At 49.2% G+C, this 20,450-nt stretch overlaps 1 protein-coding gene across 4 annotated transcripts in view; it reads right to left on the minus strand.

Moving 5' to 3' along the window:
* Positions 1-20,450, minus strand: part of arfgef3 (ARFGEF family member 3) — a 112,617-nt gene that overhangs the window by 20,978 nt on the left and 71,189 nt on the right. For all 4 annotated transcript variants that reach the window (XR_013499613.1, XR_013499612.1, XR_013499611.1 and 1 more), the window contains exons 16-24: positions 19,480-19,695; positions 17,884-17,994; positions 10,571-10,721; positions 8,162-8,464; positions 7,809-7,942; positions 6,610-6,755; positions 5,996-6,175; positions 4,500-4,641; positions 2,471-2,593 (exon numbers count right to left, since the gene is read on the minus strand). Coding sequence is in view for 1 of the 4 variants with exons in the window: in XM_078229437.1 (XP_078085563.1) it covers positions 2,471-2,593; positions 4,500-4,641; positions 5,996-6,175; positions 6,610-6,755; positions 7,809-7,942; positions 8,162-8,464; positions 10,571-10,721; positions 17,884-17,994; positions 19,480-19,695 (1,506 nt within the window). In the remaining 3 variants the exon portion in view is untranslated. The remainder of the gene's footprint in view (positions 1-2,470; positions 2,594-4,499; positions 4,642-5,995; positions 6,176-6,609; positions 6,756-7,808; positions 7,943-8,161; positions 8,465-10,570; positions 10,722-17,883; positions 17,995-19,479; positions 19,696-20,450) is intronic.

Genomic DNA, 20,450 nt, shown 5'->3' on the forward strand with positions numbered 1-20,450 from the left:
GCACATCCAGCGGTTCACAGAGGCAACAGCCGTGTTAAAGTGCAGCTACGTCCAGCTGATTGGATTTTCCATCCCACAGCTCAGGCCCACAGCCCCCAACCCCCACCTCCCCCAGAGCAGAGCTTGGGTCCACACATGTCAGCTGACCCTCCCCAAGCGCCCCCCCCTCCCCCCACGCCCGGCCTCCCCCACAGCTCAGGCCCACACATGTCCAGCTGACCCTCTCCGAACCCTGCCTCCCCCACAGCTCAGGCTCACACATGTCTAGCTGACCCTCTCCCAAACCCCCACCGCCCCTACCTCCCCCAGAGCTCCGGTCCACACATGTCTGGCTGACTCTCCCCCAGCCACCCCCCCCCCCGCCCCCCAACCCCCCCAGTCTCCCCCAGAGCTCGGGTCCACACATACCCAGCTGACCCTCCCCCCAAACTCCCACCACCGCCACCCCCCTCCACGCCCCGTCTCCCCAGAGCTCGGGCCTACACACGTCCAGCTGACCCTCCCCCCAACCGCTCCCCCCTCCCCACCCCCCCCGCCTTCCCCAGAGCTCCGGTCCACACATGTCTAGCTGACCCTCCCCCAAACACCCCCACCCCCCTGGCCTCCCCCAGAGCTCGGGTCCACACATACCCAGCTGACCCTCCCCCTAACCGCTCCCCCCTGCTCCCCCCCCCCCCCCAGAGCTCGGGCCCGCAAATGAAGCGACAAGTCAGCCAACTGGTAATGCCTCATCCTCAACAAGATTTGGGACATTTCAAATCCCGATGATTATTGGGATTGGTTTACAATGAATGAATCAAAAATATGAATTTAGAAAACATACAGCAGAGAAACAGGCCATTCGGCCCGACCAACACATGCCAGTCTTTGTGTTCCACTTGGGACTCATCCCATCATTCCTCATCTAACGCTATTATAGAGTCAGAGGGCAGGATTTTCCCGCCACGCTCGCCCCAAAACCGGAAACAGGTCAATGGACCTTTGCATGATCCGTGTTCCGCCCAATTCCCGTGGTGGGTGGGACGAGAAAGTTACACCCATAGAATTTTACACCAAAGAAAGAGGCCCTTTGGCCCATCAGGCCCGTGCCGGCCATCAACCACCAACCTATTCTAATCCCAGTTTTCAGAACTTGATCCGTGGCCGTGTATGCAATGGGGTTTCAGTGTTCATCTAACTGCTACGTAAATGCTGCGAGGGCGTCCTCATGTTCTCCTCATCCCCATCCGCCTCAGCAATGAACTCAGCACATCCCGGTGACAGAAACCGCTCGGTGTGGCTCGGCTAACCCCACACTCAGGACACAAAGCCATTTCCGAAATGATATGCTAATGATATAGTTAAGATACACAGGTGCCGGGCCTTGTTTAACTACCTCGGGTACCTATAGAGAGAGACCGCTGGAAGGTAGCAGGGAGGAAGCAGGAATGCAGTATGTAATGCTGCATTCTGTAAATAAACCTAGTCTCAGGCAAACTATTCGTGTCCAGGTTCATACTTCACCAGATGGCTTGGGATTGGCTTAACAGGGGGTTCCAAGGAATTGTACTGTATCCCCTCGACAATGAGCTGCCTCTTTCTCTTCCCCACCCCACCTGCAACACTCCTTTCTCTCTTGTGAAGACCCTGGGCTGTTTTGATATGCGATAGGTTGAATGTTTAAGCTCTAACTATCAAGTATGTTTGGAATAGGCTTGGAGACAGCAAGGCTTTAATGGTGGTTTTTAAATTGGGTAGAGCTTAGAGGGGGTCGACATAGCAACGGTGTTTCTACCTGTGGAGGGAGCCCAAAACCAAAACCAGCCTCCCATCCATTGACTCTGTCTACACTTCCCGCTGCCTCGGAAAAGCAGCCAGCATAATTAAGAACCCCACGCACCCCGGACATTCTCTCTTCCAGCTTCTTCCGTCGGGAAAAAGATACAAAAGTCTGAGGTCACGTACCAACTGACTCAAGAACAGCTTCTTCCCTGGCTGCTGTCCGACTTTTGAATGGACCTACCTCGCATTAAGTTGATCTTTCTCTACACCCTAGCTGTGACTGTAACACTACATTCTGCACTCTCTCCTTTCCTTCTCTATGAACGGTATGCTTTGTCTATATAGCGTGCAAGAAACAATACTTTTCACTGTATACTGATACATGTGACAATAATAAATCAAATCAAATCAAAATCAGGGGCCATAACTATAAGATTGTCAGTGACAAATCCAAGGAATAAGGGAGAAATATCTTCACTAGAGCAGAGCTGGAATATAGAACTTGTTGCCACAGGGAATGATGGAGGTGATTAGCTTAGATAGGCAATTGAGGGAGAAATGAGGGATAGAGGGGTAGGATAAGGTACAATAGAGGTGGAGGATCATAAGCACTAGCACAGAGCAGTTGGGCTGAATGGCCTTTCCCTGTCCTCTAGATTTTGAAATCATTATAGAACAAGGTTTCAATGTGATGTGAGAGCAAGCTTACCCAAACCCTTGACAAACTTCATAAGGCACATTATGTAGTCAGTGGCTGCATTGGCAAACACTTGGATGTTATCCGTGTTGAGGAATGCCTCAAAGACGTCAAAGACCGGAGCCTGGGATTTTCCTGCCGACAGAATGAAGTGACTGATCACATAACAGTAAATGTCATCTGTCTACAACCAATCAATCAACCAAACCCCATCATAACCAAACATGGGGCACCTTACAATCTTTTTCCGGTTCATTGCATCGCTGGTTGGCCAGCGTTTGTTGCCCATCTCTAATTGCCCTTGATCTGAGTGGCTGGATCGGCCATTTCAGAGTCAACCACATTGCTGTGGCTCTGGAGTCACATGTAGGCCAGACCGGGTAAGGATTGCAGATTTCCTCCCATTGGTGAACTAGTTAGACTTTTACAATAATCAAAGATAGTTGCCATCGTCACCATTACTGACATTGTTTTCATTCTAAATTTATTTAATTCATAGAATCCCTGCAGTGTAGAAGGCCATTTGGCCCATCGAATCTGCACCAACTCTCAACATAGCATCTTACCCAGGCCCACGCACTGCCCTTTCCCTGTAACCCCTTGTATATACCCCACTAATCCACCTAACCTACACATCTTGGGACACTAAGGTATGATTTAGCATGGCCAATCTACATAATCTTTGGACTGTGGGAGGAAACTGGAGCACCCGGAGGAAACCCACACAGACACGGGGAGAACGTGCAGATTCCTCACAGACAGTGCTCCAAGGCAGGAATCGAACCCGGGTTCCTGGCACTGTGAGGCAGCAGTGCTAACCACTGTGCCACCGTGCCGGCCTCATCTGCCCCTACCTAATCTTGCACATCTACAGAGATCTCAGAGGGTTGTGGGGCTGCTGGAGGTTACAGAGATAGGGAGGGGGTGAGACCATGGACGGGGACCTGAAAACCAGGATGATAATTTTCAAATTAAACCACTGCTCAACCAGGAACCAGTGTGGGCACCGGGATGAGGGTGGAATCGACTGGAAGTGAGGGTTGAATGGGACGAGGGGCAAGGGTTGTTTGGGACTGGGGATGAGGATGGAATGGGACGAGGGGCAAGGGTTGTTTGGGACGAGGGGCGAGGGTTGTTTGGGACGAGGGGCGAGGGTTGTTTGGGACTGGGGTGAGGATGGAATGGGACGAGGGTGAATGGGACGAGGGGCGAGGGTTGTTTGGGACGAGGGGCAAGGGTTGTTTGGGACGAGGGGCGAGGGTTGTTTGGGACTGGGGTGAGGATGGAATGGGACGAGGGGCGTGGGTTGTTTGGGACTGGGGTGAGGATGGAATGGGACGAGGGTTAATGGGACGAGGGGCGAGGGTTGTTTGGGATGGGAGGTGAGGAAGGACACAGGCAGCAGCGTTTAGAATCACCTCAATTTTCCCGAGGGTGGAATGTGGGGCAGGCTGGAGAGCGCTGGAATCGTCAATTCCAGAGGGAACAGGAGTCTCAATGAGGGCTGCAGCGGGGAGGTATTGGTACGGAGGTGGAAATAGACACAGATACGTGGTTGGAAGTTCATCTTGAGATTAAATAAGGTTCTAAGGTTGCAAAAGGTCTGGGTTCAGCCTCAGACAGTAACCAGGGGGAGGAATATAGCCGGTGATGAGGGAACGGAGTTTGTGATGGGCCCAGAGTCTTGATGGGTGTGGAATAACAACATTGTGGTGTAAGCATTGTTCTGACACCAGTGATAATTACTGGGGGGTTTGTGAAGCAAGGAGCTGCTGTCTGAGATGTGGGCTATTTAACGGGAAAATAGCAACTAAAGGGTTTATAATAACGGGGTGAGTGGTCTAACTGAAATTGAGTGATAATAGTGAGCCACACAACAGGACGTTTAAATACATAACAGCGATTATTAAATGTTTTTCATATAAACGAACAGTTTTTACCATTGGCGTGAGCTCTGATACAATGAGAGAGTGTTGTGCAAATGACCAATCGTAAGGGACAATTGGTGTCGGGTGCAGAGAAGCTCCATTACTTTACTCACCCATAGAATAGTCACCAATCAGATAGTCCTTCACGTCAGCCTTGTTACTGTGCACGGTCTTCAATGCACTGAAGAGTGGTCGCCAACCAGACTGGATTTGTGGTGAACAAGCTTCCACCAACTCTCCGATCGATGTGATCACCTACACGGGACACGGGACAGTAACTTCCAACATTCACTCGCACGGTCCGTTACTGCAGCCTCTCCACAACTCACCTCACCACCCTCCCCCCCACCCCCCTCACCACCACCCTCCCCCCCACCCCCCTCACCACCCCCCACCCCCACCACCCTCCCCCACCCACCCCCCCCACCCACCCCCACCCCCCCAACCCCACCCACCCACCCACCCCCACCCTCCCCCCCCACCCACCCCCACCCCCACGCCTCACCCTCCCCACCCCAACCCCCCCCCCCCCCCCCCACTTTCTGCACCCTCCAAACATTAAAATCCATTGGAGCAGGAGGAGGCCATTCAGCCTCTCGAGCCCGTTCTGTCATTCAGACAGATCTTCACTCCATCTACCCGCCTCCACTCAGCCTTAGCCAATAGAAATCCAGCAATCTCAGTTTGGACATGTGCAGTTGACCTCACTGTGACCCTGCCAGAGGCAATCACCATGTGCTTAGAGTCAGACAGTACAGAAGAGGCCCTTTGGCCCATCGAGTCTGCACTAACATCAAATCTACACCAATCCCATTTTCCAGCGCTTGGCCCATAGCCTTGAATGTTTTGACATTTCAAGTGCTCTTCCAGGTACTTTTTAACGGTTCTGAGGTTTCCCGCCTCTCCCACCCTCCCAGGCAGTGCGTTCCGGACTCCCACCGCCCTCTGGATGAAAAGCTTTTATTTCAAATTCCCTTTAAACTTCCTGCCCCTCACTTTAAAATTATGTCCCTCGTTGACCCTTAGTTGACCCTTCAACTAAGGGAAACAGCTGCCTCCTATCCCGCATGATGTGGGGATCCCCATCACAGGTTAAACACCAACAGGGACAGGTCATGGTCGATGCAGACTTGATGGGCTGAATGGCCACCTTCTGCACTGTAGGATTCTCTGATTCTATGACTAAGTGCCCATTAATTGGCCATTTACGGCCTCCAGTAGGCTGTGTGACTAGAACTGACTAGAGTCATAGAATCCCTACAAGTCCAGAAGGTGGCCATTCAGCCCATCAAATCTGCACTGGTTCTCTGACAGAGTATCTTACCCAGGCTGTCTTCCCCACCCTATCCCCGTAACCCCGCACATTCACCCTGACTAATATATCTAACCTACTCATTTTGGGACACTAAGGGGCATTTTAGCATGGCCAATCCACCCAACCTGCAAACGTTGGGACTGTGGGAGGAAACCGGAGCACCCCCGGAGGAAACCCACGCAGACACGGGGAGAATGTGCAGGCTCCACACAGAGAGTGTGGAGTCGAACCCGGGTCCCTGGCGCTGTGAGGCAGCAGTGCCAACCACTGTGCCGCCGTGCCGCCCACATCTACCTGATCTTGCACATCCTCATCGCACAGCTCCAACTGCATGATGTGCTCAAATGGTCGGAAAAGGGCTTCGTTGAAGTGAAAATACGGCAGCTCATTCCAGTCTGTCAGAACCTCGGTCAGAATGTCATGGATGAAGGAAACCGCTTTCTGGGAAACGTGCCGCTCCTTGTGACAGGCTGCCTGCGGAAAAATAAAAATAAAGATAAAAATACCCATTGAGCAGCAATAACCGAGGAAAAACAAACAGGGAGAAAAGCACATTATTAAAAAATATCCACATCAGGCAGTGCAGCAATGCGTCTTGTCTCACAGCAGTGTAGTTTACAGTGTAGTTACTGTCGTTACAAAGGGAACACAGCAGCCAATTAGCTGTGTTAATGACCCGATCGGCTGTTTCCATGGTGATATTAGATGAGGGAAACAGTCACTGGGGAGAATTCTCCTGCTCGCCTTTGAAGTAAGTCCACCTGAGGGGCAGAGGGTTTAATATCTCACCCGAGAGGTGGCGTCTCCAACAGTTCAGCACTCCCTCAGTGGGTGGGCAATGAGTGCCAGCCATGCCAGCGTTGCCCACTTGCGATGGTGGCAATAACCAAGTGGGATTGAGCGCTTACCTCCGCTAAGTGAGGGCCCACCACACTCCAGGTCTTCATCAGGTGCAAGAGGGGACAAGCTCTGCTGCGTACAATTCGCAGCATGACATCGCCGAGGCGGAAGAGGTGCAGGGCGCTCCGTCGATCGTGCGTGGATCGGGCCTCGCCTGCCAATCAAAGCAGGAAGGATTAAAAACCCATCGAACTGTTGTTATCGACGTCACAGATATCATCCTGCGTGACCGGGTCAAAGGTAAACTCTCCCTCCTTATCCTTCCCGACCTCTCTGTAACCTTTGACGCGCACCGTCATCCTCCAGTGCTGGGTGGGACTGCTCTCACCCAGTTCCATTCTTATCTATCTGACTGTAGCCAGGGAATCACTTACAATGGCTTCTCTTCCTCCTCCCGCACCATTACCTCCGGCAACCCTCAAGGATCAATCCTTGGCTCTTCTAATTGGCCATCTACATGCACAAGAAGAGGCCTTTCGGCCCATTATGCCTGTGCCAGCCATCAAGCACCTATCTATTCTAATCCTATCTTCCAGCACTTGGTTCATGGCCTTGAAGCCTATGGCGTTTCAAGTGTTCATCTAAATGCTTCTTCAATGTAGTGAGGGTTCCCGCCTCTCCCACCCTTTCAGGCAGCGAGTTCCACACTCCCACCACCCTCTGGCGGAAAAAGTTCTCCCTCACATCCCCTCTAAATCTCCTGTGCATTACCTTATGCCCCCTGGTTATTGACCCCTCTACTAAGGGGAAAAGTTTCTTCCTATCTACCCTATGTCCCTCACAATTTTGTACACCTCAATCAGCACCCCCCCCCCCCCTCAGCCTTCTTTACTCTAAGGCAAACAATCCCAGCCTCACCATTCTCTCTTCATAGCTGAAACGCTCCAGCCCAGGCAACTTCCTGGTGAATCTCCTCTGCCCCCTCTCCATTAAATACCACCCCTTACATCTGGTTCTGTTGTAGACTCAGCAATCGGGTTCGAATCTCTGTGATCGGTCAACAACTCCATTATTGCGTGACGACCCAGATAGAAGATGACCTCTGAACTTTGGCCTTTTTTACACTTAGCGATTCCCACAGAGCTGACGAGGGCCGGCGCTGAGACTTTCCCCAAAAACCGCGCTGGACCCCCGAATAACATCGGGGTCACCCAGCTGCCTGACTGTAGGGAACATCAGGCGGGTGAGCAGAGCTGGTGCATGTTACCTGGCATCGCGAGCGAGTAATCCACCGTCTCAGTAATGGAGTCAAAGAGTTGGGCCTGAGAGGCTTTACGTAGCTGATTGAGAAATCCCACCAGAGCGTTCAGATTCAACTTAACTGCTGCATCTTCAAATAACCTGCGGGAGAGGGGGAACGGGGGAATGGAGGAACGGGGGAACGGAGGAGAGGGAGGAAGAAACAAGGGAGAAGAAAAGGATGAAAGAGAACAAATGAGCTTTCCTCACAGAAATTTTCTGAAGGATATTTATTTATTTATGTTATATTTACCTCATTTATTATATTTACCTCAACTCTATCTGGTACACAAGGCCTACAGTTTTAGGCTCCTTACTTACTTGTCAGCCATTGTGGAGAGGGTACAGACAGCCCTCGCTGCGCTGCTCCCATCCAACACGCCTCCACCTCGGAAGTCGAACGCCTTCCCCTTGCAGTTCTCCTTGATCAGCTCCTGTATGGTGACGGACTGAATGACGGGGTTGCCGATGTGTGTGTCCAGCTCAGCGCTCAGGTTCCTGGTGGGGTTGAGAGCAAGGCCCGCAGACTGCAGCGAGCCTGAGGCCTGCGTGATGGTGATAGGTGGCTGCGAGCCTCCGTCGCTGAAGTGGCTGTGTTCCAGGGTGCTGATGTATTCACACACTCTGTGGAGAGACAGGAACCACTTTAACCCATTCCCCGTTACTTAATCACACCACCCAAACTTCTTATTTTACAGCTGCCTCGGATCAGATTTGGATACCGATCTCTCTGGATGTATCACAGCTTGGTATGGTTCCTGCTCTGCCGAAGAACGCATGAAACTACAAAGGGTCGTGAATGTAGCCCAATCCATCACGCAAACCAGTTCCCATCCATTGACTCTGTCTACTCTTCCCGCTGCCTCGGAAAAGCAGCAGCATAATTAAGGACCCCACGCACCCCGAACATTCTCTCTTCCACCTTCTTCCATCAGGAAAAAGACACAAAAGTCTGAGGTCACGTACCGACCGACTCAAGAACAGCTTCTTCCCTCCTGCCATCAGACTTTTGAATGAACCTACCTCGCATTAAGTTGATCTTTCTCTACACCCTAGCTATGACTGTAACACTACATTCTGCACTCTCTCCTTTCCTTCTCTATGAATGGTATGTTTTGTCTGTATAGCGCAGAAGAAACAATACTTTTCACTGCATGTTAATACATGTGACAATAATAAATCAAATCAAATCAAAAATCATTGTTTTTTTTTATTTGAAGGCAATCCCTAATTCCCGAGAAATGAGTGATTGGCTCGGCCGTTCCAGAGGGCAGTCACAAGTAAGGGCGGCAGATTTGCTTTCCTGAAGGACGTTAGTGATCCAGAAAGGTTTCCATGACAATCAGTGAGAATTCCAATGCCGCCATTTCTGAGACCAGCTTTCAATTACAGGAACGGGATTTTCCAGCCTCATTCACCCCCGAAACCGGAAAATCCCACCCGAGGTCAACGGACGTTTCCATGGTCCCGCCCCTCGCCCGTGGCGGGTGGAACAGGAAAATCCGTCCCCGGGTTTTTTAATCTACCGAATTTCAGTTCACCTCGAAGATCAGAAGGAAGGCTCCAGCCGAAGACCTTGCCCCAAACTGGAGCCTTCAACATGTTACATTCCTTGGGGGCCAAACGGGGGGGCGAGGGCACGGTGAGAAGACTTTCCCCCTCCATTGGTGGGGGTGGGGGGAGGGGATTGCCTCTGTGTTGTTGCTGTGGATCTCCGTGTCCTATCACCATCTTCCACAGGCTGACGCCAGGAGGCTGGCAGTAGCTGGTACGTAAGGGAGAGGAACCCACTGGCACCAAGGCCCATGTACCGTTTACGTTTAGTGAGCAGGGAGGAGTGGCCAATGGCAGTCCCCATTGGGGTCAGGGGGAGGGAATTCCCAAAGATAAAGGCAAAATACTGCGGATGCTGGAACCTGAAACACAAGCAGAAAATGCTGGAAAATCTCAGCGGGTCTGACAGCATCTGTGGGGAGGGAACAGAGATATTTGTCTCTATTCTCTGGCTCTATTCTCTCCCCACAGATCCTGTCAGACCTGCTGAGATTTTCCAGCATCTTCTGTTTCTGTTGGAGGGAATTCCCTGTTTGGTGCTTAATGGATTGTGGGCCCCATTTTCCAAATTTACAACATTTCTCCCACTCTCCCATTGGGATGTAGAGGAAATTCCGCCTGCTCCCTAAAGTCCAGCTTCATCTAATTGTTACTTTCTGATCTGGCTTATCTTCCCCACGACTCTTTTTGCGAATCATAATCCTACACCTTGGGCACTGCCTGTTCACCAGGGTTTCCCAATGGATCAGGGGAGGCTAGTGCGATTATCGTTAGACTATTAACCTGGAAACTCAGCTAATGTTTTGAGGACCCGGGTTCGAATCCCGCCATTGCAGATGGTGGAATTTGAATTCAATAAAAAAAATTTGGAATTAGGAATCTACCGATGACCATGAAACCATTGTCGATTGTCGGAAAAACCCATCTGGTTCACTAATGTCCTTTAGAGAAGGAAATCTGTCGTCCTTACCTGGTCTGGCCTACATGTGACTCCAGGGCCACAGCAATGTGGTTGACTCTCAACTGCCCTCCAAGGGCAACTAGGGATGGGCAATAAATGCTGGTCAGGCAGTGACATCTATGTCCCACAAATGAATTTTTAAAAATCCCCAAGAATCCTGGGTCAAGTAGAAGAAAGTGGGATGGCACCGTTGGGGTTGGCATCACCGATCGTACCTGAAAACGTGTTGCCAGCAGTCTGCGTTGTGACTGCCCATCTCCAGGCCTACACTGAGAATGGCGTCCATGCAGAGGACGTGGGCCGTGTGCAGCTGAACGCCCTGCGGCCTCCCAATCTGCTCCAGTTTCTGTTCCACTTTCTGTTTCACTGCGGAGACACACGCACACATCAAAAGAACCAGCTTTCATCTACATCAGTAAATGACCATCTCCTACTCTGAACTCATGGCAGCAACACTGGAGGGCCAAAGCAATAATGCACTTTATGGGGCAGCACGGTGGTTAGCACTGCTGCCTCACAGCGCCAGGGACCAGGGTTCAATTCCGGCCTTGGGTCACTGTCTGTGTGGAGTTTGCACGTTCTCCCCGTGTCTGCGTGGGTTTCCTCCGGGTGCTCCTGTTTCCCCCCACAGTCCAAAGATGTGCGGGCTAGGTTGATTGGCTATGCTAAATTGCCCCTAATGTCAGGGGGATTAGCAGGGTAAATGAGGGCTATGGGAATAGGGCCTGGGTGGGATTGTGGTCGGTACAGACTCGATGGGCCAAATGGCCTCTTTCTGTATTCTAAGTGATTAACACTTGTACCCTGCGCTATTTCTCTTCTGGGCAAATGCAGGGTCATCCACTTTTAACCTAAAATGTACAGAACAGAATGCTTTCTAAATGGTGAAAAGATAGAAGCAGGGGAGGTCCAAGGAGACTTAAACTCCCTGTACACTGATCACTAAAATATTAACAAGCACAAAAAATAATCAATAAAGCAAGTGGAATGCTGGCTTTTATACCTACAATAGAGGGTGGCAAAGTGCCACTGCTGCCTCACAGCGCCAGGGACAGGGGTTCAATTCCCGGCTTGGGTCACCGTCTGTGTGGAGTTTGCACGTTCTCCCTGTGTCTGTGTGGGTTTCCTCCGGGAGCTCCGGTTTCCTCCCACGCTCCAGAGATGTGTGGGTTAGGGTGGATTGGCCATGCTAAATTGCCCCTTAGTGACTAAAGATGCAAATTAGGTCAGTTAGCCATGGTAAATGCACGGGGGTTACAGGGATTGTGTGTGTGTGTGTGTGGGGGGGTGGGGAGTTGTGTGTGTGTGTGTGGTTGGGTGTGGACCAAATGGCCACCATCTGAACTGAAGGGATTTTGTGGAACACAACAGGGTTGAAGTCATGTCTAAGCTACACAAAGCCCCAGTTAGACCCGATCTGGAGTCACTGTGAGCAGTTCTAGGCACCACATCTTAGGAAAGATATATTGACCTCGGACAGAGAGTAGCATTGACTTACCAGTATGATACCTGGACACCAAAGCTTCAATTCTGAGGAGAGATCACATTATTCCTCGCAGCTTAGAAGGAGTGATTTGATCAAAGTTTTCAAGAGGGGTCAAGATAGAGAAACAGTATTTCCCCGGGTTGGAGAGTCCAGAGCTAAAAAACAGAGCCAGACCTTTCATAGAAACATCGAAACTAGGAACAGGAGGAGGCCATTCGGCCCTTCAGGCCTGATCCACCATTCATTTTGACCATGGCGGATCACCAAATTCAATGTCCTGATCCCCCTTCCTCACATATTCCATGATCCCTTTCGCCCCAAGAGCTATATCTAATTTCTTCTTGAAATCAGACAGCATTTTGGCTTCAACTACTTTCTGTGGGAGTGAATTCCACACATTCACCACTCTCTGGATGAAGAAATTTCTCCTCACCTCAGTTCTAAAAGGTTTACCCCTTATCCTCAAACTATGACCCCTAGTTCTGGACCCCTCCACCATCGGGAACATTCTTTCTGAATCTACCCTGTCTAACCCTGTCAAAATTTTAAAAGTTTCTATAAGATCCCCTCTCACTCTTCACTCCAGTGAATATAATCCTAACCGACTTAGTCACTCCTCATACGACAGACCTGCCATCCCAGGAATCAGCCTGGTAAACTTCACGGCGCTCCCTCTATAGCAAGGACATCCTTCCTCAGATAAGGGCACCAAAACTGCCCACAGTACTTGAGATGTGGCCTCATCAATGCCCTGAACAGTTGCAGCAAAATATCCCTATCTCTATACTCTCACTATGAAGATCAACATACCATTTGCCTTCTTTACTGCCTGCTGTACCTGCGTGCTTACTTACAGCGACTGATGCACGAGGACTCCTAGGTCTCGTTGAGTATCCACCTCTCTCAATTTACACCCATTCAAGTAATAATCTGTCATCAGTGTAACTGGAAATATCTCTATGCACAAAGGGTGGGAGAAGTTTGGAACACTTTTCTGCAAACGGCAATTGATGCTGGGTCAATTGTTAATTTTAAAATGAGATCGATAGAATTTTGTTAAACAAAAATGTCCCATTTCTCTGCTCCAAGTTTTACCAATCATTTGTAAATCTGGTCATTTAGGGATAGGACGGGGAATGGGATTAACTGGATTGCTCCAGGGAGGGCTAACATGGACTCAATGGGCTGAATGGTGTCTATGCCGTAAATGACTCTAGGATATGTGGCAGAGGCAAGTATTTGGAGTTAGTTCATATGTTCATAAGATATGGGAGCAGAATTAGGCCATTCAGCCCATCGAATCTGTTCCGCCATTCGATCATGGCTGATATGCTCCTCATCCCCATTTTCCTGCCTTCTCCCCATAACCCTCCAACCCCATCACCAATTAAAAATCTGTCTAACGCCTCCTTAAATTTACTCACTGTCCCAGCATCCACCGCACTTTGGGGTAGCGAATTCCACAGATTCACAACCCTTTGGGAGAAGTAGTTTCTCCTCAACTCTGTTTTAAATTTGCTACCTCTTATCCTAAGACTATGACCTCTCGTCCTAGAATGCCCCACAAGAGGAAGCATCCGCTCCATGTCTACTTTATCCATACCTTTTATCATCTTGTATACCTCAATTTGGTCTCCCCTCATTCTTCTAAATTCCAGAGAGTATCGGCCTCAACTGTTCAATCTCTCTCCATACGACAAACCCCTCATCTCGGGAATCAATCTAGTGAACCTCCTCTGAACTGCCTCCAATGTCACTGCATCTTTCCTCAAACACAGGGACCAAAACTTTGCACAATACTCCAGATATTGGATCGTAAAGTGAAAACTAGAAGTGGGCAGCAAAGGAGTCTGGGAAGGGTTTTTATTTTAACTTTAAAAGTCAGTTACCTGGGAGGTTCCCCCTCAGTAGTAGTTTTTTTTTCTCTCGGGCCCCTAGCCCTATAAATTGGTGCAGAGGAGATACCCGATCCTCTACACTGGTAGAGGATCCCACCCTTCCATCCTCCTCTAACCTAATTATAAGTGTGGGGAAGTTTTTTGTTTTCTTTTTTTCTTGCTGGTAATGGCTTCAGGGATGGCAGTTCAGGCAGTATGCTGCATCTCCTGTGGGATGTATGTGGTGAGGAAATCCAGTAGTGTTTCAGGAGATTTTAGTTGTAAGAAGTGCATTAGATTGCAGCTTCTGGAGGAGCGTGTAAAGGAGCTGGAGGGGGAGGTAGAGGAACTCCGCATAATTCGGGAGGCGGAGGTGGAAGTTGATAGGAGTTATAGAGAAATAGTAACTCCTAGAAATGAGGCTTGGGTCAATGCCAGGAGGAGGGGTAAGAAGCAATCGGGAAGACAATCCCCTGGGGCGGTTCCCCTCCATAATAGGTTTTCGGTGCTGGAGGCTACAGTTGAGGAGGAATCAACTGAGCATAGAGAGCAGATCTCTGGGGGTGAGCCGAGTGAGAAAGCTCAGGTGGTTAGGGGCTGTAAAAGACTGGGCCTTGTGATTGGGGACTCCACAATTAAGGGGACAGATAGGAGGGTCGGAACTAAAGGTAGGGACTCAGGGTTGGTGTGTTGCCTACCAGGGGCTGGGGTCCGGGATGTGTCTGACAGGGTATTCAGGACTCTTAGGGGGGAGGGAGATAAACCACAAGTTATTGTACATGTGGGGACACACGACATAGGGAGGATAGGGGAAGGGGATATTAGGCAGGGATTTATGGAGTTGGGGTGGAAACTAAAGGCCAAGACTGACAGAGTGGTTATCTCTGGACTCTTGCCTGTACCACGGGATAGTTTAGAGAGGAATAGGGAGAGGGAAGGTTTGAATTCATGGCTGAGGGGATGGTGCAGGAGGGAGGGGTTCAGGTACTTAAGCAATTGGGGCTCGTACTGGGGAAGGTGTGACCTCTATGAGAAGGATGGTCTACACCTTAATCAGAAGGGGACCAATATCCTGGGGGGTAAATTTGCTAAGGCCATGCAGGGAGGTTTAAACTGATTCGGGGGGGGGGAGGGATCCTGAGTAGTGGGGCTGAAAGTGAGGGATGCATGGATGGGGACTGCAATGCACGGCATTGCAGAGGTGGGGTGGAGCAGGGTTTGAAATGTGTATACTTCAATGCCAGGAGTATTCGCAATAAAGTGGGTGAACTTGCAGCGTGGATCAGTACCTGGGACTTCGATGTTGTGGCTATTTCAGAGACATGGATAGAGCAGGGGCAGGAATGGATGCTGCAGGTCCCGGGGTTCAAATGTTTTAGTCGAAGTAGGGAAGGAGGTAGAAGAGGGGGAGGGGTAGCATTATTGGTCAGAGATTGTATCACAGTGTCAGAGAGGAGGTTTGATGAGGACTTATCTGTTGAGGTAGTATGGGCGGAGATTAGAAATAGGAGAGGAGAGGTCACCCTGTTGGGAGTCTTTTATAGACCTCCTAAAAGTTCTAGAGAGGTTGAGGAAAGGATTGCGGAGTCAATCCTGCTTAGGAGTGAAAGTAATAGGGCAATTGTTATGGGGGATTTTAACTTGACTAATATTGACTGGAATTGTTATAGCTCTAGCTCGTTAGAGGGGTCAGTTTTTGTTCAAAGCGTGCAGGAAGGTTTTTTGACTCAGTATGTAGACAGGCCAACTAGAGGTGAGGCTATATTGGATCTGGTGCTGGGAAATGAGCCAGACCAGGTGCTAGACTTGGAAGTTGGTGTGCATTTTGGTGATAGTGACCACAATTCGGTTACGTTCACCTTAGTGATGGAAAGGGATAGGCATGAACCTCGGGCCAGTGGTTTTAGCTGGGGGAAGGGTAATTATGAGGCTATTAGGAGAGAATTAGGAAACATAGGTTGGACTAGGAGATTACAGGGACTGGGAACGTCTGACATGTGGAGTTTTTTCAAGGAGCAGCTACTGCGAGTCTGTGATAGGTATGTCCCTGTCAGGCAAGGAGGAATTGGTAGGGCTAGGGAACCGTGGTGCACCAAAAAAGTTTCTTTGTTGGTTAAAAAGAAAAAGGAGGCTTATGTTCGGATGAGACGTGAGCACTCGGGTAGTGCACTAGAAAGCTTTAGATTGGCTAAGAGGGAGTTGAAGAGCGAGCTTAGAAGGGCTAAAAGGGGACATGAGAAGACTTTGGCGGATAGGGTTAAAGAGAATCCTAAGGCGTTCTATAGGTATGTCAAGAACAGAAGGTTGGTTAGGGCAAGTTTAGGGCCAGTTATAGATGGCAGAGGGAAGTTATGTGTGGAACCGGAGGAGATTGGTGAAGCATTGAACCAATATTTCTCTTCGGTGTTCACGCAAGGGGACATGAATATAGCTGAGGAGGACACTGGGTTGCAAGGGAGTAGAATAGACAGTATTACAGTTGATAAGGAGGATGTGCAGGATATTCTGGAGGGTCTGAAAATAGATAAATCCCCTGGTCCGGATGGGATTTATCCAAGGATTCTCTGGGAGGCAAGAGAAGTGATTGCAGCGCCTCTGGCTCTGATCTTCAGGTCGTCGTTGGCCTCTGGTATAGTACCAGAAGATTGGAGGTTAGCGAATGTTGTCCCATTGTTTAAGAAGGGGAACAGAGACTTCCCCGGGAATTATAGACCGGTGAGTCTCACTTCTGTTGTCGGCAAGATGTTGGAAAAAATTATAAGGGATAGGATTTATAGTTATTTGGAGAGTAATGAATTGATAGGTGATAGTCAGCATGGTTTTGTGGCAGGTAGGTCGTGCCTTACTAACCTTATTGAGTTTTTTGAGAAAGTGACCAAGGAGGTGGATGGGGGCAAGGCAGTGGACGTGATATATATGGATTTTAGTAAGGCGTTTGATAAGGTTCACCATGGTAGGCTTCTGCAGAAAATGCAGATGTATGGGATTGGGGGTGATCTAGGAAATTGGATCAGGAATTGGCTAGCGGATAGGAAACAGAGGGTGGTGGTTGATAGTAAATATTCATCATGGAGTGCGGTTACAAGTGGTGTACCTCAGGGATCTGTTTTGGGGCCACTGCTGTTTGTAATATTTATTAATGATCTGGATGAGGGTATAGTTGGGTGGATTAGCAAATTTGCTGATGACACCAAAGTCGGTGGTGTGGTAGACAGTGAGGAAGGGTGTCGTAGTCTGCAGGAAGACTTAGACAGGTTGCAAAGTTGGGCCGAGAGGTGGCGGATGGAGTTTAATGCGGAGAAGTGTGAGGTAATTCACTTTGGTAGGAATAACAGTTGTGTTGAGTATAGGGCTAACGGGAGGACTTTGAATAGTGTGGAGGAGCAGAGGGATCTAGGTGTATGTGTGCATAGATCCCTGAAAGTTGGGAATCAAGTAGATAAGGTTGTTAAGAAGGCATATGGTGTCTTGGCGTTTATTGGTAGGGGGATTGAATTTAGGAGTCGTAGCGTTATGTTGCAACTGTACACAACTCTGGTGCGGCCGCACTTGGAGTACTGTGTGCAGTTCTGGTCCCCACATTACAGGAAGGATGTGGAGGCTTTGGAGAGGGTGCAGAGGAGGTTTACCAGGATGTTGCCTGGTATGGAGGGGAGATCCTATGAGGAGAGGCTGAGGGATTTGGGATTGTTTTCGCTGGAAAGGCGGCGGCTAAGAGGGGATCTTATTGAAACATATAAGATGATTAGAGGTTTAGATAGGGTGGATAGTGATAGCCTTTTTCCTCTGATGGAGAAATCCAGCACGAGGGGGCATGGCTTTAAATTGAGGGGGGGTAGTTATAGAACCGATGTCAGGGGTAGGTTCTTTACCCAGAGGGTGGTGAGGGATTGGAATGCCCTGCCAGCATCAGTAGTAAATGCGCCTAGTTTGGGGGCGTTTAAGAGATCCGTAGATAGGTTCATGGACGAAAAGAAATTGGTTTAGGTTGGAGGGTCACAGTTTTTTTTTTAACTGGTCGGTGCAACATCGTGGGCCGAAGGGCCTGTTCTGCGCTGTAATGTTCTATGTTCTATGTTCTATAAATCAGCCAGGATCTCATTGAATGGCAGCACAGGATGGAAGGGATGAATGGCCTCCTCCTGTTCCTGTGGGTTTTCAGTACCTTGTGCTAAGGGGTCAGTGGTCTCAGGAATTTCTTTGTCCTCCTTCTCATCCTGGACACACGATGCTGCTGACATCTGCGCAAGGGCTGAGGCGCAATTAGCTGCGACACCTGCGAAAGAAAGTTCCAATTTTAGTCACGTGACTCACCGTGAATAAAAACAAAATACTGCGGGTGCTGGAAATCTGAAATAAAAACAGAAAATGCTGGAAAAACTCAGCAGGTCTGGCAGCATCTGTGGAGAGAGAATCTATCATATTTCTCCCTTTCTTTAGCACTCACACAGACTTGGGATGTTAACTTTGTTTTAGATACTGAAAAACTAATTATGTTGCATATGCTTATCTGACAGGTGAACCGAATGAACAAGGAGCAGTTTGCTTAACTTAGACCCATTCGATTTCCCCCCAATTATCTCTCCTCACCTTCAAAGCCAATAATGTGCTGTTGATCGATTTATCTTTAATTTATTTACATAAGAACATCAGAACCAGGAGCAGGAGTAGGCCATCTGGCCCCTCGAGCCTGCTCCGCCATTCAATAAGATCATGGCTGATCTTTTTATGGACTCAGCTCCACTTACCCGCCCGCTCACCATAACCCTTAATTCCTTTACTGTTCAAAAATGTATCTATCCTTGCCTTAAAAACATTCAATGAGGTAGCCTCAACTGCTTCACTGGGCAGGGAATTCCACAGATTCACAACCCTTTGTGTGAAGAAGTTCCCCCTCAACTCAGTCCTAAATCTGCTTCCCCTTATTTTGAGGCTATGCCCCCTGGGTTCTAGTTTCGCCTGCCAATGGAAACAACTTCCCTGCTTCTATCTTATCTATTCCCTTCATAATCTTATATGTTTCTATAAGATCTCTCCTCATTCTTCTGAATTGATAATTTACAGCTCAAAAGTGTGCAGGTTAGGCGAATTAGCCGTGCTAAATTGCCCCTTAGTGTCCAAAGATGTGTGGGTTAGGGGGATTAGCGGGGTAAATACATGGGGTTCCAGGGATAGGGTCTGGATGGGATGCTCTGCCAGAGGTTGATGCAGGTTCGATGGGCCAAATGGCCTCCTTCTCCAGTGTAGGGATACTAATCTATGACCAAGTGCTTGGTCAAAGGAGTGGATTTGAAGATGCGTCTTAAAGGAAGAAGGTGTTAAAGGTAGTGATGCGTGATTGATTCACACGGGAGGCTAGAACGTACCCGGGAATAAAGGCTTTTATTCATTACAAATAGGAGCACACTACTCAACAATATTATCCCAGACTAAAGACTACTAGGAAGTAGCAGTGACCTTTATACTCCTGTAAGAAGGCGGAGTCCTGGGCGGAGCCGAACGGAGTGTACCACATAAACAGTAATAACAGGTGGAACACCCAACAACCCTAACCCCAACAGCAACGAGAGTAACATATATACAAGTACCCATAGTGGTAACCATCTATGGTTCACCACAGGTAGTTGTTTAGGTTGGTAGCAATTCAATTATTTCAGGAAGTGCTGTGAAGGAAGTGGATTGGATGACGAATTATTTAGCTAATGACCACACAGCACTGCCACCCCAGGGAGGAGGAAGGAAACAAACAAAGTCTACACACCCAGGGCGCAGCTGAGCCTAGCTGCTTTCCGTAGGCCATCCAGGCTCATGCAGATGGCATCTCTCTCCTTCTGGTTCTGTTCCTTAATGCCCTCCGTGCCCAGTATGAATGCCAGGCCCTTGGAACTGCCAGCCACCCGGCCGGTCAGCGGGGTGGAGAGTGTGTCAATCAGATTCTTCCAGCAGCCAATCAGAATGAACCGAGCGAAACATATTCCTGGTTCACAGGGAAGAGAAAGAAAAAGATTATTCCACGCTGCTCAGTAAACGTCCTAACACACCTGCACCAGGCAAAGGCAAAGCACCTGTGATAGGATTTGATTTGATTTATCATTGTCGCATGTATTAGCATACAGTGAAAAGTATTTTTTCTTGCTTGCTATACAGAGAGAGCATACCGTTCATAGAGAAGGAAAGGAGAGAGTACAGAATGTAGTGTTACAGTCATAGCTAGGGTGTAGAGAAAGATCAACTTAATGCAAGGTAGGTCCATTCAAAAGTCTGTTGGCAGCAGGGAAGAAGCTGTTCTTGAGTCGGTTTGGTACGTGTCCTCAGACTTTTATGTCTTTTTCCCGACGGAAGAAGGTGGAAGAGAGAATGTCCGGGGTGTGTGGGGTCCTTGATTATACTGGCTGCTTTTCCGAGGCAGCGGGAAGTGTAGACTCACTTTCCACTGCACATCTAAATACTTCTTCAATGTTATGAGGATCTCTGCCTCCACCACCCTTTCAGGCAGTGGGTTCCAGACTCCCACCACTCTGAGTGAAAAAGTTTTTCCTCACATCCCCTCTAAACCTCCTGCCTCTTACCTTCAATCTATGCCCCCTTCACTGATCCCTCCAGCAAGGGGAAAAGTTTCTTCCCCACCCCAGTCTCTGCTGTTCCAGGGGGAACAAACAGTCCCTCACTTTTACCTGTGTCTATATAACAGAACAACGTTTACATGCAGCAACATCTAAGTGGTAACCTGTG

The sequence above is a fragment of the Mustelus asterias genome, chromosome 15 (assembly GCF_964213995.1).
Source record: "Mustelus asterias chromosome 15, sMusAst1.hap1.1, whole genome shotgun sequence".
Lineage (NCBI taxonomy): Eukaryota > Metazoa > Chordata > Chondrichthyes > Carcharhiniformes > Triakidae > Mustelus > Mustelus asterias.